At 34.5% G+C, this 14,982-nt stretch overlaps 1 protein-coding gene across 2 annotated transcripts in view; it reads left to right on the top strand.

Annotated features, from left to right (window-relative positions):
* The window catches only part of GFRAL (GDNF family receptor alpha like), a 54,736-nt gene extending 40,302 nt beyond the window's left edge, over window positions 1-14,434 (top strand). For both annotated transcript variants that reach the window (XM_041725784.1, XM_041725777.1), the window contains 3 exons: window positions 11,392-11,487; window positions 11,570-11,642; window positions 14,265-14,434. In XM_041725784.1, the coding sequence (XP_041581718.1) occupies window positions 11,392-11,487; window positions 11,570-11,642; window positions 14,265-14,337 (242 nt within the window). In that variant the 3' untranslated portion in view covers window positions 14,338-14,434. The remainder of the gene's footprint in view (window positions 1-11,391; window positions 11,488-11,569; window positions 11,643-14,264) is intronic.
* The last annotated feature ends 548 nt before the right edge of the window (window positions 14,435-14,982 follow it).

The raw sequence follows: 14,982 nt of genomic DNA, 5'->3' as shown, positions 1-14,982 counted from the left end.
AACCACTTTCTAGAGTTTTTTCATGGGTTCAGGAAAACCTTTTACAGATTGTAAACATCAGCAAATATTCTTCAGTCTCAAATTTGCAAAAATGCTCTAATATCATATAGAAATCTAGTAAGCCATAAGAATAGGTACAACATAATTTTTCTTCTCACTCATTACTCTTTGGAAAGCAGTTGTTTTGGGCTTGTGGTACAAATCACAGTAAACAAATTGGTTTCAAACTAGATAAAACTGCACAAAATGAATGAGAGCTGCTTTGCGGCCCTTGTGAGTGCTTGATGATGTTATGAAAGTGTGCCTCTGTGCCAGAAACTGTTGCCCATTGTCCCTTTCCTTTCTGCTGGCTTCCAGCTTAGGGTGGAATGGCTTCCTTTGGTTGCCAATAAGGCTGAAGAGTGGCTTTCTCAGGTCTGATATGCTTTGAGAGTTCCAGAACTCTGGGACTGGTGTTTAACTCTTGCATTAACACCTGGATCAGGTGGCCAGACTCTCACTGTAGGCATATGATAGGGACTTTCTAAATAACTGAACTGAAGTGGGAGGCTAGAGCTCACTATTTCCAGATTGTATGTTTACTTTAGTTGGGAGTCAAGGTAATCTGCAAGGGGGGAAACCATATAAATCAGATTGGAGAGCTTTCTTCAAAGGGCAACTTATCTTAGTGATAAACTGCTGAGTGTCACAGGGGTCTATGTAGGAAGATGCCTCTGTTGATGTCTTAAGGTTCTAGAAAAGAACATGATTCAGTACCTGCATCTCCCTTCACATACTCTTCCTTGTGTAACAGCCTGAAACTTACAATGGTATTTTGTTTAAAGTACATATGGTAGTTATTACATGGAAAATGTACACTAAGCATATGTCCACAACCCTAATAGCTCCTTCCAACACTTCTACACGGCTGCTTCCACCCAGTCAATTTCTCTCACTGTTCTTTGGCCCAAACTTCCATTCCAGCGCCCCTCCTCCTCTACAATGGAAATATTGTTGCTTTGAATTGTTTTCTTCTTTCTTTTTAAAGTTTTTAATTCCAGTTAGTTAACATACAGTGTTATATTGCTTTCAGGTGCACAACATAGTGATTCAACATTAATTGTTTTGTTCTTTTAATACTTACAGGCAGCTGAAATAGAACTTTTAAGGTGTAACATCTCTTAGTGATCCAAATATGTATTTTTTTTCAGTTAATAAAACTGGCCTTAGCAGTCACTATCTCTATGTCTTGTTCTTCTCTATCAACTGCTGGGTTTTTCGAAGGTTGTTACCTAACTAAACGTTAAATCCCTTACATCTTTTCTTTCTCATTAAGAACGTGTTTCCATTAGCCTATCATAATGTGGTTTAGAATTTTGCTTTCTTCCTGTCCACTTCCAAAATCATGTGTTTTCAATTCTCTACCAATGATTCTCCATCCTGACTGTTCATTTTATCTTCATCATTGGATTAGGAGATATCTAAGGCCAAAAGATTTTGAGAATTTCTCTAAGCTTCAGTTATCTCACTTTTAAAATAAAATTGGAATACCTAGGTTCACAGGATTTTTTTTTTATTTTTATTTATTTATGATAGTCACAGAGAGAGAGAGAGAGAGAGAGAGGCAGAGACACAGGCAGAGGGAGAAGCAGGCTCCATGCACCGGGAGCCCGACGTGGGATTCGATCCCGGGTCTCTAGGATCGCGCCCTGGGCCAAAGGCAGGTGCCAAACCGCTGCGCCACCCAGGGATCCCCAGTTCACAGGATTTTTTGAGGATGAAAATATTAAAACTAATATTAGTATAGATAGTTTTCAGGAGTCTTCCATTAGAAAGAATGTATAATTAGGGAGGAATATAAGGAAATGCAAGGATAAGAGAAGAGACTCCTTTGTTGGTTCTTTTTCTCTATCCCTTTCTCCTTCCTGTCCTCATTCTCTTCCTTCCTTTCCTTGGAAAGATCTTAGGCCAATGCACTGAAATATTCTAAAACATCATGTCATCTCAAGAACCTAACAGTCACCTTTCATTTAGTCCTTTGCATTTTCAATATCAAATAAAACTCTAATCTATGTAATATTTAATATTGATATAATTTATTGAGCACTTTGTGATTTTTTCACATATTTTATTTAATTTTTAACAATAAATGTTGTGGTAGGCATGATCCCATTTTAAAGATAAAGGGACAGAGCTTCAGTAAATTGTCTAAAATGACAAAGCTGAGGTGAGGCAGAGCTGGTTTTGATCCATACCTGATTATAACACTTGTGCTGCTATGCTCTGCATCATTCTGCCTTCTAATAACAATCTCTTTGTTTTAAATATACCCGTCCACTGTTCCTCTTCTCTACAATAGCTTTTACTACCTATTTTTAGTTTTCATTTTCTCACGTCTGAATTGTTTCCTAGTTAGTCTTCTCACAAACCAGCCGATTCACTATGACTACTGATTCTCCAGCTGTGTCTTGATCTTGATATTTCTGTCTGCAAAAGCAGCTGTTGCTCTCCATTGCTCCTGTTTTCATCCTTCCCACATGTAAACTTCCTCTGATTCCCAAGAACACCCAGAATGCAAATCAGTCTTACTCCTCACCATTCCTCAAATGCATACCTTTCCTTTAGCTTTCCCATGTCGATTCCCACCTCTCTTTATTTAAAGCATATCCCTTACCTGAAACTAGATTGAGAACTTCATGAGAGCAGAGTCATGTATCATCTACCAATATATCCCCATGTTGACTGCCATGGTGCTAGCTCTGAAGTAGGAAGTAATTACTTATCTGGAAAAATCTTTACTTGGGTCCAAATGTGGTGGTTTCTGCCACATGGTCCTGTGGACATTCATAGGTGACTAGGTATAAATGATCCATGAACTCCTTCTCGTTTTGTTGGAATGGGTCTCCTAAGTAGAGGACAGATTCTAAATTCTCCATATCCCATGAGGACAAATTGAGAAATTGAAGTATGGCAGGTTAACTGGCAGCAAATGTGGAATTAATGTTGCATCACACCAAACTCTCTGAGGGGCAATAGGAGCAGCATTTGGGGGTCAGGCATCTCCCAAGCCACAGGCTGAAAAATTTGTTTAACTCCCAGGAATAGAGAACAAGAGAAATTGTGGTATCAGGTGCTTGTACATATGTATGCTCAGTAGAGGAAAGGGTTATAAATAATGCATATATTCAGGAACACAAAATGCTGTTAGTATGATTTCTCTGAATTTCCACTAACTAAATAAAAATAGGAATCCTCAATAAACATTTTGTGCCTATCCAAAATATATAAATATTTGTCTATCAACCACATATAGCCTTTTAAAAAATGGATTCCTAGATATATTCCATGGAGAAAATAAATTTAGGTAAAGTTTCCCTTCTACTACAGTAAAAAAAAAAACAAAAACAAAACAAAAACACCTATAGTTCTATAGTTCTATAGAACTAGCATTTCATAGGAAACATTTAGGCAACTCTGCTTCTTCTAACACACTGAATTTACTGTGTCCATCTGAAATCAGATTTCTGAAATAGGAAATGACAGAGGATTCTACTTCAGTGAATTAACCCAAGAAGATCTTTCCAAGGAAAGGAAGGAAGAGAAGGAGGACAGGAAGGGGAAAGAGGTAGAGAAAAAGAACCACCAAAATAATCTCTTCTCTTATCCTTGCTTTACCTTCCAATCTTCCCTACAATTGCACATTCTTTCTAATGGAAGTCTCCAAAAACTCTATTTATACTAATATTAGTTTTAATATTTTCATCCTTAAAAGAATCTTATGAGCCTAGGTATTCTAGTCTTACTTTACAAATGAGAGAACTGAAGTTGGGAGAAATTCTCAAAATTCTTTGCTCTTAGATATTTCCAAATCCAAGGTCTTTACTCTTTCCCTATCAGTAAACAAACCTGATTGTTAGAATTCATTTCCACGTAAATAGTTTCTTAACATTACGATTGATTGGGTAACCAAATGAATTACAGATGGGACAGAGAATCTTCCTTTTTATTTATTATTTATTTATTTATTGATAGAGAGAACATTATCAGGGGGAGAGAGAAGGGGAGAAGTGGAGAGGGAATCCTCAAGCAGACTCCCCACTGAGCACAGAGCCAGATGTAGGGCTCTCTTCCGGGACCCTGGGATCATGACCTGAGTCAAAATCAAGAGTTGGGTGCTCTGGATCCCTGGGTGGCGCAGCGGTTTGGCGCCTGCCTTTGGCCCAGGGCGCGATCCTGGAGACCCAGGATCGAATCCCACGTCGGGCTCCCGGTGCATGGAGCCTGCTTCTCCCTCTGCCTGTGTCCTGCCTCTCTCTCTCTCTCTCTCTCTCTCTCTGTATGTGACTATCATAAGTAAATAAAAAAAGAAAAAAAAAAAAAGAGTTGGGTGCTCAACTGACTAAAAGCCACTGAAGCACTCCTTAATTTTCATTTTTAAAAGTGATGTTGATATGTGAAAAACATGTGATCTATCTAATGATCTTTGCCAGTGTCAAAGATAAGAACAAACTAAATATTATATAATCATACACTATGTATGTCACTATACAGTGACAGATGTGCTATTTCAAATATAAAATTGCTAATGTATACTTTTTAATCATTAGATAATTTCACAGGCATGCATTATGATAGCCATATTACATTTTAAATTAGATAAATATGGTATCTATTTTTAAGAAGTTTGCTGTTTAAGGAAAACTACATATATCATACTTTTATATTCAGCTTTCCCCCAGAAATTTGTAAATTTATGTACAGGGACATTACAGTTATATGCCTTTTTTCCTTTTTGAAACTCAGTAATTTACAAAACTTTTGAATTATTTCATCATTTCAAATGTCTATGAAGACTTTCCAAATATCCCTTTTCTTCGTTTTTTCCTTTAACTCTCTTTTTTCTGGTGTTTTCAATCAGCTTATGAAAAATTGTGTAAGCTAGCCAGGTAAAGTCTTGCACATTTTCAAAGGGGCAGACATTAGGGAATCATTCAGTTCCAAGTAGAGACATCAGAAAGCTATCTAGACAATTAGCATATTGTCACATATACTTTTTCATAAAAAAATCCTGTAAGAAATCTTCATATAAGAAAACAAAAACTTATGAAATTGATAAAATATCGTGTAAATTATTCCCACTCTTATCTTACATTTATTACAAGCTCTTCTAGTCCTTGTATAATATAATTCAAGGTAAAAATTACTGTTCAATTTTGGGAACATGTTTTTTCCCCAATAAATTCATTCCAGATAGAGGTAGTTTTAAAACAGTTGGGTTATTTTATATTTTTATCTAAGATTCAGGTTGTATAAATATAGACATAGATCGTAGTAACCAAAGAAATAGCCAAGTCTGATTTTAAACAGTTACACCAACCTTTTGTGCATTATTCTTTGTGTGTCCTTTGCCTGGTAAGTACTCTGTAAAGCTTTATGGAGAGCCCTAACTCTACATCTGTAAAAACAGAAAATGCTCATACTGATATCAAAGTCTAAGATAACTACCTTGAAAATTGCAGCATTTATTTTTTTATATTTCTGTTAAATGTCAAAGTTAAAGTGGTTGATTTATTTGATTACACTGAAAATGATGAACATATTTTAGAAGGGTGTACAAGCTGAAACATCCTACAGGTGTATGTGAGTTGTTTCAGAAGCTTTATTTATTAGATTTATGACACCTCTTCTATTGCAGATTTTGGCAATAGAAAAATATATGATCATAAACATTTGCAAGCAGATACTACTATGAAATGTTTTTTATTGTGCAGTACTATCAAATACAACTTGTCCCTATTACATTTCAAATTTATTTCTTAATTCAGCTTGCTGTTGCATTGGAAAAGAGTGAAAATGTTTTATGTAATTTTTGTGGCCTCCGTGAGGTAGATTTTAGATATAAGTTGTACAAGGTTTTGCTACACATTGTGTCTTCACTATTTACCAATTCTGGTCTTAGACAAAACATTTATTCTGAGTTTCTTTATCAAATTGAGCTAATAATTTCTATTTGGCTAGGTGTAATACAGTTTATTAGTATTTGTCAAAGTGCATTTTAAAGTGTTAAGCACCATACATATAGAAGTAAAGCATTTTGTCTATTGTATGAATATGTACATCTTTTTTCTGTGTGTGTGCATATATATATGTATATATATTCTGCATATTTATGTAGTTATACATTCTGCATATATATATATATATGTTATATATGTGTGTATATATATTCTGTCAGCAAACATCAGCATCATCCGGGAAGTTGTAAGAAATTCAGAATTTCTGCCTCATTCCAGACTTAATGAATCAGAATTGGCACTCTAAGGTAAACAGAGATTCATGTTAATGTCGGAAAAGCATTGTACCATGTGATCTACTTACCATCTGATCTTTCCCTCTCTTTCCACAAACATACAGATATATATGTAGCAGCCATAGGCTACCTATGGGCTAGGCCAAAGAAGGTAGATTTATCACAAGTTGATAAAAGATCAGTCTAGAAAAGTATTTCATATTTTAACTAGAATTGACCATCAATAATAGTGGAAAGATAAAGGGTATTAAGTAGTTCATCTATAGAATAGTATTTGCTGCTGTCAATAATGAGGCAGAATGCATTATTGTACTGAAAGTTTGAATTAGATAATCTAACATATCCCATCCAATTTTGTAATTCTACTATACATGCATATTTGTGTATCAGTATACACTCTAACCATGAATATTTGATTCCTGTTTCTAATCTCTGTCTTTAGATCTGTTTTGTATGAGCACGCAGGTGACAGATATTTTAATTCCAAGATTTAAAATTATTGCCTTCTAAAACAATCATAGCTATTTATGTATATTTATCATATGTAAATCATAGTATATTCATCTAATCTAGTGTTGGTTGTTAGCAATGCATAATTTACAGTCTAATTGTTACCTTGGTTGCTACTTCATTATTTGCAGGAACTATTAAGGAAAATGTACAACAGTTGAGACTCATTACAATGTCTAAGCAAATCTACTAGATCTTTGAACAACACTGTTATTCAACCAAGGGCCAAACAGCAGTTGCCAGGTTTATCAATACAGTCATTTACTAACACTGAGCTCTTTGGTTCATGCCAAAAGATCAAACCAAATGTTCTCTACTGCATACTTATTTAAGCATGTGTTTTTTTTGTTTTTGTTTTTGTTGACATACTGAAAGCTGTACATATTTTTTTTTTTTTGTATTTTATTTATTCATTCGAGAGAGAGAGAGAGTGAGAGAGAAAACAAGCAAGGGGAGAAGCAGACTCCCAACCAAGTGGGGAGCCCAACATGGGGCTCGATCAAAGGACCCCCAGATCATGACCCAAGCCAAAGGCATACGCTCAACCAACTGAACCAGCCAGGTGCCCTGAAAGCTGTACATATTTAATGGATACAACCTGATGAGTTTGAAGATAGATATACATCATGAAACTCACTTCACCACAGTCTATACCATACACATATCTATCACCTCTACAAGTTTCTTCCTGTCCTCTATTTATTACTGTTATGTATGATAAGAACATTTAACTTAATAGCTTCCCTCTCAGAAAATGTTTAAGTGTAAAATATAAACAGTAGACATTATGGTACACGATAGGTCTTTAGGACTTATTCGTTTCCACAACTGAAATTTTGTACCCTTCAATTATGTTGATATTACTGCTGGTTGACCTGTGAGCTGTACCAGGGAAAATGAAGGCTCCTTACCCCCTCCCCTGTTCTTGGAATGTACATTTTACTCATTGCTCCATATCTCTGGCTATGGAAGCTGTTTCAAAAATACTGTCTTAAGGGAACAATGTGTTGTTGAGACCGTATAGACTGTAGATATGACTGAACCCTATTTAAGACCTCTGTATAAACTTTTAAGATTCTGCTGGGTGAATGCCAAGTTAGTATCTCATGACTGCCCAGGACAAGCCTCACATAGAAGTTCCCTTGCTTATTAAAACAGCCATCTACCAATCTGGTGTGGCCTGCCTTTCTTCAGGCTTTCTTTTTTTCTGTGTATGGGGAGCCAGTTACAGATTTCACTCAGGGAACTCCTGATGTTTGCAAACCAATAGGCTAATACCTCTAAGTTTCCTTTTCTCCCTAGCTCCTGGCAAATATGTGTTTAGTCACACATAGTACAAGAAGATAAATCTAAGACATTGCTTCATCTTTTTGAAGTTTATCAACTAAATAAATGAATGTGCCATGTTGGTGCATGTTATTATTTAGGACAAGTATATTATTTGGTTGATTTATTTTTTACTACATATATTTTAGCTGCAGTGATGTTATATTGTCGTTGTATATGTTTAATACCTTAGTTTATTTTGTTACTAATGTGTTGGGTTTTTTTCAAACTTACAGGTGCTTATATATTTTTCTTTCTTCCCAGCTGCAATGCCTTTTAGATTCATTTTGGAAGCAGGGTTTTATACACCAATCATAGAAAGAGTCCATAATATATGGAATCTCACTACCTCACTATTGTTAGGTGAAAAAATTCAAAACTCATTTCCAATTTGGAAATTGAAATACCTTCAGATGACCGTGTTGAAATATTGACCAAATTAGAAATAGCTCCAACCTTAGATATGCAAGAAGGTCATCCTTAAATTTTCATTCTCACTAAGATATTGCCATGGTACTGGAGGTCTTTTACTTAAAAATAAAAGAAGCCAATAACACTTAACTATTGTTTTAAAAAGCTACAAAATATATTTAAGTATTCTATGAAAATGTTCACTTTGTCAAGATTTTTCTTCTAGGCTGACTTGTATATGTAATTAGAATTTTAATTGAAGGTTTACATATTTGCATTTTGTAAAATATTTAATTTCTATTTCGACTATTCTGACATTTTTTTAAATCATTATTTTGTGTTTGATCTATCATATCTTAATGATGCTAGATCCCATCAGCTCTCAGCCACTGCTACACAAGGATTTGGAAGAAAAAAAAAAGATTACATCTCTATAGGCATTTGGGGAGAACACTATTTAAATTTGTTCTTAACATAGGGCTGAAATTAATCTTGATTTCCTGTCAAATGTACAGGGATTTTACAATATAGTTCATAATAGTGTTTAACTCCTCTAGGGTACAAGTTAAGATAAACAAGTCACTGACAGTGTTTATCTATAAATATAGCAGATGGTGTGGGACTGAGGTTGGTTATTAACTCTGCCGACTTTAATTTCATGGTTATAAAACACTGTAAACCTCACTGTTTATAAAAGGCAGGAAGAATCTCCAATGGGCTTCAGTAGCCAAGAAACCCTCTGAAACATTAATCTCTCTAACTGATATTCGGTATCCTCCTAGGGTGCAATATTTAAGATTGTGGAGTGATTGCTAGACACATTAAAATTTTCACTGGGATCATTAGCTAACATTTCTGTCATTGATCTATTATAACTTTGTTAATGAGTTCCATGTGAGTGAAATTTAGTGAATGAGACGATTCTTTCTAAACTTTCAAGGTGAACATTTAACAATTACTTTAGGCAGATATATTTAAAAGGCAGTCTAATTTGTCAAAATAGTAACCTTTTTTTCTTATGCAAAGATGAGTCATGGTACCTAACTAGACCAAATGTACTTAGGGGTAGAATTTCATAAAGGAAAACTATAGCATCGTTCAAATAATTAGCCAACCCACATTACGTACATTTCCATGTGAGCCGTGAATCTGCCTCAAAATGTCATAGAATTTTAAATTTAAAAGAATTTTTAAAACATTCTAAAATCCTATAGAATTTTTAAAAGTAAAACTATCTTTCATATTCTGAAGTGATTTGAATATAAAATTTTAATATAACTTGTTTCACTAAAATCTGTAAGATCAATTTGATTAAAATTAATTCTTCTAAAAAGAAGGAACCACTAGAGTATAAAAATGGTATTATTTGAAATAGCTGAATTTTTCCATTCCACCTCTATGGTGAATAACAAAATATATTTTATAATCACAAAATTGAAAAAAAATTCACACACTCTATTACTTTCACATTTAGAAGACATTTATTTTTCAGTTTCTAAGAAAGCCAGACTTCAATAATTATATGAAAACCCAATATGTAAATTGGGGATTAAAAAATCTTGAACTAAAACATCTTCACTGTATTAGAGGTCAGACTCCTCAAAAATGGAGTTTTCTAATAACAAAATCCTCACTTTTCCACCTCTTATGTCGGGCTCCTTCTCTTGGACCCATACTGAGAGCTCTGTTACTGATTTGAAGTCTGTCTCCTGTGTTTTCTGCTGATTATTCCTAACTTAGACCTCAAATCTTGGCTTCCAAGCAGCTGGCTTCTGTACAGTAGCAGCTCTTGGTGGAGAGAGGACTGAATGGAACTATTGGTAATATGTCTTCCCATCTCCCTTCCTACTCAGAGCTTCTTGTCACAAATTGTCATCGGATGTATTATTCCACTATTGATGCACTCATTTCTACAAACAACAGTCTACTCAGACTTCCAGGTCTCAAAGTACATGAAACAATCAGATTGGACAGCAAATCTCCCAAGGGGAAGGTTTATCTTATCTCCCCCGCCCTTTTCTAAAGATTCAAATCCTACCTGAATCTTCATAATCAAAGAAATTTTTTATTGGGCTACTGGTATATTTAACATTCATATCTGTGTTGAACTAAGTCAAAACTAGGGGTGATTTCACTTCAAAATTATCAGTAAAAGTCACCTAAAATGGATTTGTTAATTTTAAGGATACCATCTTTTTGTCTTATGAGTTGTGAAATGAGGTAAAATTGTGTTTAGCAAAATGTTGCCACAAAGGCTAGGGCCACGGAGTGGCTTTCCCATAAATGTGACAAAACTAGTACATGACCATAGAAAGAGAGGCTATTTACAAGAGACAGAATAGGGAAAAAAGGAAGCTAGATGTTGAAATCAAGTAGAGGGGTGAACAGAGTGATTGCTTTAGGGACTCCATAAGAAATCATAAATACAGAGGGCCTTAGAGAAATCAGATATCATTAAAAGCACATTAAAACAATTACTCCTGTTTAAAAAAAAGGAATCTTTTCAATATCACAATGGGTAGCTTCAAGTTGCTGATTTTTTTTCTCCTTCGTCTATTGATAAGGTACAGTAGCTGTCATAAAGTGTAGTCTACTTTCCTAATCATGATTTGGAAAAAAACAAAAAAACAAAACAAAACAGTGTCTGTAAAAAATTTTCTGATTAAAAGGTGGGGGGAAAAAAACCTTAAAATGTAAGGAAAGTACTCCCGCTTTCATCCTCATCTATCAGATTTTATTAAGATAATATCAGAAATAAATCTTTGCCTTGTAATATAAAACAAATTATAACCCATAGAAAGAAGTAACACATGGCTTTTAAATACTGTAATCTCATTTTCATTATTTTCTTTCAGATTATCCAACCCTGTCTAATGTCAAAGGTATGGCATTGCATAAAAGAAAACATGCAAAGGAGATAACTCTAAGTGGATTTCATTCCCCCTTCAATGGTCAGTTAAAAATCTATCTTTCATTTTTACTACTTATTTTCTCTAAAAATCTAGTAATTTTTTTTTAATCTTTTGTTTCTAGGAGAAGTAATCTATGCTGTCATGTGCATGACAGTCACCTGTGGAATCCTTCTCCTGGTTATGCTCAAGCTGAGGTAACTGGACACAACTCAGAAGGGAAGGGCTAGACCACAATCAGCTGGTTAGAGCACATTTCACTATGGCAGACCTTACAAAGGAGCTGAGAATGAAAGCTTCTCTGTTAAGACATACTAAATCATTTTTTAATGTGGGATAGGTCCAAGGAAACATTACTCTGAGTCTTCAGATGCAAGAGAAATGTGATCAGGGAGGGTTTTTTTGGTGTGTGTTGCATTTTACAAGCACATGTGCATTGTTCCCCCCAATTAAACTGTTATCAATCTTTCCCCTGGTTTTCTTACAAAATCCAAGTTCAACTCTGCTGCATTCCTTATTCACATCATTTGCAGGATTGATCAGCTTACATAACGGAGCTGTTGTGGACTTCATACAGTTTATGTTTATCTGAAGATTTCCTCTTTAATATATGCTAATAAACTTTATTCATGTTTTAATACATAACTATTAAAAGAGATGTTTAATGAGGCCTCAGAGGGTACCCTTAGAAAGACTTATTACTGTTTCCTGACATTAATTCACTCTTTCCAAATCTTTTTTCTTGGCTGCCCTCATTGCCTGGTATGCAGTAATGCTCCAGCAGACATGTGAGACTTATGTTACAGATATATCAATCTCTAGATTTCTAAATATCCAGGGCCTAAAATTTTTCCACTTTTTTAACATTGACAAATAGATATAAAATGATGTGCATTTGCTTACTTTTCATTTAAAAAATCCTCATCTTTATAAAACAATGATGTTCATTTTCTTATTCATCATACATGTGTGTATAGTTATGTATACTTTGAGTATTGTACAATGAAGAAATATTTATGTTTACATACACACATACATATATATGTACACACACATAAAATATATTCATCAGTAAGATTAGGACTAGAGTAGAGCACTGGCAATAAACATTTCTCTTATGGTATTCACAGAGGAGGACTCAGTATACTACCCAATGCATGTACACGGATTGGTCCTCCAGAAATCTCTCACTTTGAGACCTTGACAACCAAGCAAATAAAATGAAAGACTTAAGTAGGGAAGTGTATGGCGATACTAAGAGGTCAGGCACTTGATGAGTACACATAGATATTCAAATGTATTTATTTTTAAATGCAATATCTACATTTCTACATGGTAGATTCCATCCCACTGAGCACTTAATTTGGTGCTCAGCAACACCAGTATCCAAACAACTGCTTTTCTCCAAGGCCTTAAAAGCTGAATGTGTAAGAGAATATGTTTCTTGGGTTTTAAGATACAGTTTAAAGGCTAAATAATCAGCATCAGTTTTTGAGGCAGAAATAGCATTGGAATTTATTAAACTTGACTTTGATTTAAAACATTTGAGAGCACTGTTCAGTTACTGGATCTGCCTACATATTCCATCATAGACGTATCATTTTAGACAGGCACAGAGGTTTTCTAGTCTAGCAAAATCTTATTTTAATAGTTCTGAATCTTTATTTCTTAGGCACACATACTGTATAAAGTTCATATCTGTCACATAGGCCAATGGGTTTTTACAGATTACTTTTGTACTACAGATAACTAAGGTGTTGCCTTTCAAAATTCCCTGTGTGTCTGGTGTAAGTTCATCTCCTTTCTAATCTACATAGAAAGGCCTATCCCTTTAATGAATGATAATGTGGGTGTTTTAGGAAAAAATCTTGATTTTACTTTAACATGTATTTTAAGGTCATTCATTCATACCATTAAGTATAGCACATGTAGTTACAAATTATTTTCTATACAATTTAAAATGAACACTTACCCATGATCTGAAAGATCCAGAAAGTAAATGATCTATGGTTAAGTAAATGACAAAAGCACAAGCCATCATGGAAAGAACAAAACAAAATCATCAGTAACATCAAAACCCATGTTACCCTACATATGGGAATGACTGGCACCTCAATGAAAGAAGGCTGCTTGCGACTTCAGGCATTGTTCACTCGCCTGGTGGTCAGGCTTAATCCATGAGAATGACTTTCTGTAATACAAGTTAACATTTTTACGTTTGTTTCATGGTATGCAAAATTAAAACAACCCTAAATCTTCAGAGAAATTTTCGGGAAACCAATAATTTAAAACTTAAATATTGAGGCACCTGGGCACCTGGGGGAGTCCAGTCAGTTAAGCATCTGACTCTTGATTTCAGCTTAGGTCATAATCTCAGGGTCATAAGATCAAGCCTGACTTGGATTCTGTGCTCAGTGGGGATACTGCTTCTCTCCTTAGCCCTCTCCCTCTGCCCTCCCCCCCCCCCACTCTTTCTAAAATAAATAAGTAAATGAATAAATAATAAATCTTAAACATTAAATATAATAAGTCTTAAATAATTTAAAACTTAAATGTGATTTAAAAGATTATTGAAAAAAAAAAACATTCCTTGGAAATCACAGTTAAAGGCATGATACTTCTTAGAAAGACCATAAGATATTCCATTATTGGTACTTTGCATTCACAAACTTGACTATAGTTTTCTCTCCAGGCATAGAATCCATTAGAAAATGGAAGATGGAGAAAAAAAAGATGGAGAAAAATGGAAAAGGGAGAAAACTCATTTGTAAAATCATTAAAATGACATGTTGTTAACTTTTGCTTTTACTTTTATATAGAACTTCCAGGATATCAAGTCAGACAAGAGATCATTCTCCAATCCAAATACCTGGAGGACTCATGATTCATTAAGAATCACGGATCAGGGCAGCCCGGGTGGATCAGAGGTTTAGTGCCATCTTCAGCCCAGGGTGGGATCCTGGAGACCTGGGATCGAGTCCCACATCGGGCTCCCTGAAGGGAGCCTGCTTCTCCCTCTGCCTGTGTCTGCCTCTCTCTCTTTCTCTGTGTCTCTAATAAATAAATAAATAATAATAATTAATTAATTAATTAAATGAATATTTCAAAATATATTTAAAAAAAAGAGTCACGGATCATTAACAATCACTTTCTTTACAGGAAGTCTTTTTAGCCAGTCAACAGAATATCCTATATGGAATTTTCAAAAAGGAAAATGTGAAGATGGGTCTAATGATATTGGACCATTAAGTATAATGATGTAAGAAATAGTAATAATAGCATGATGTTAGATTTATTTTTTTTAAAGTATTTGACCAAAAATGTATGGTGGTATCTTTTATGACACTGATAGAAAATTAAAGATTCCCTTGAAGGCAAAATGTGTTAACCCAAGTTACAGTCTGCATGATTTAATGATAAATTTGAATCTATATAATTGCCATTAGTTGTATCAAAATATATTATAGTTAGCAGAGTTTTTTTTTCTGATCAATCTTATAAATTCCCATTGACTTGCCAAAAGGAAAATGCTAATAG

The sequence above is a fragment of the Vulpes lagopus genome, chromosome 1 (genome assembly GCF_018345385.1).
Source record: "Vulpes lagopus strain Blue_001 chromosome 1, ASM1834538v1, whole genome shotgun sequence".
NCBI lineage: Eukaryota > Metazoa > Chordata > Mammalia > Carnivora > Canidae > Vulpes > Vulpes lagopus.
This window is presented reverse-complemented; position numbering and strand designations above follow the sequence as displayed.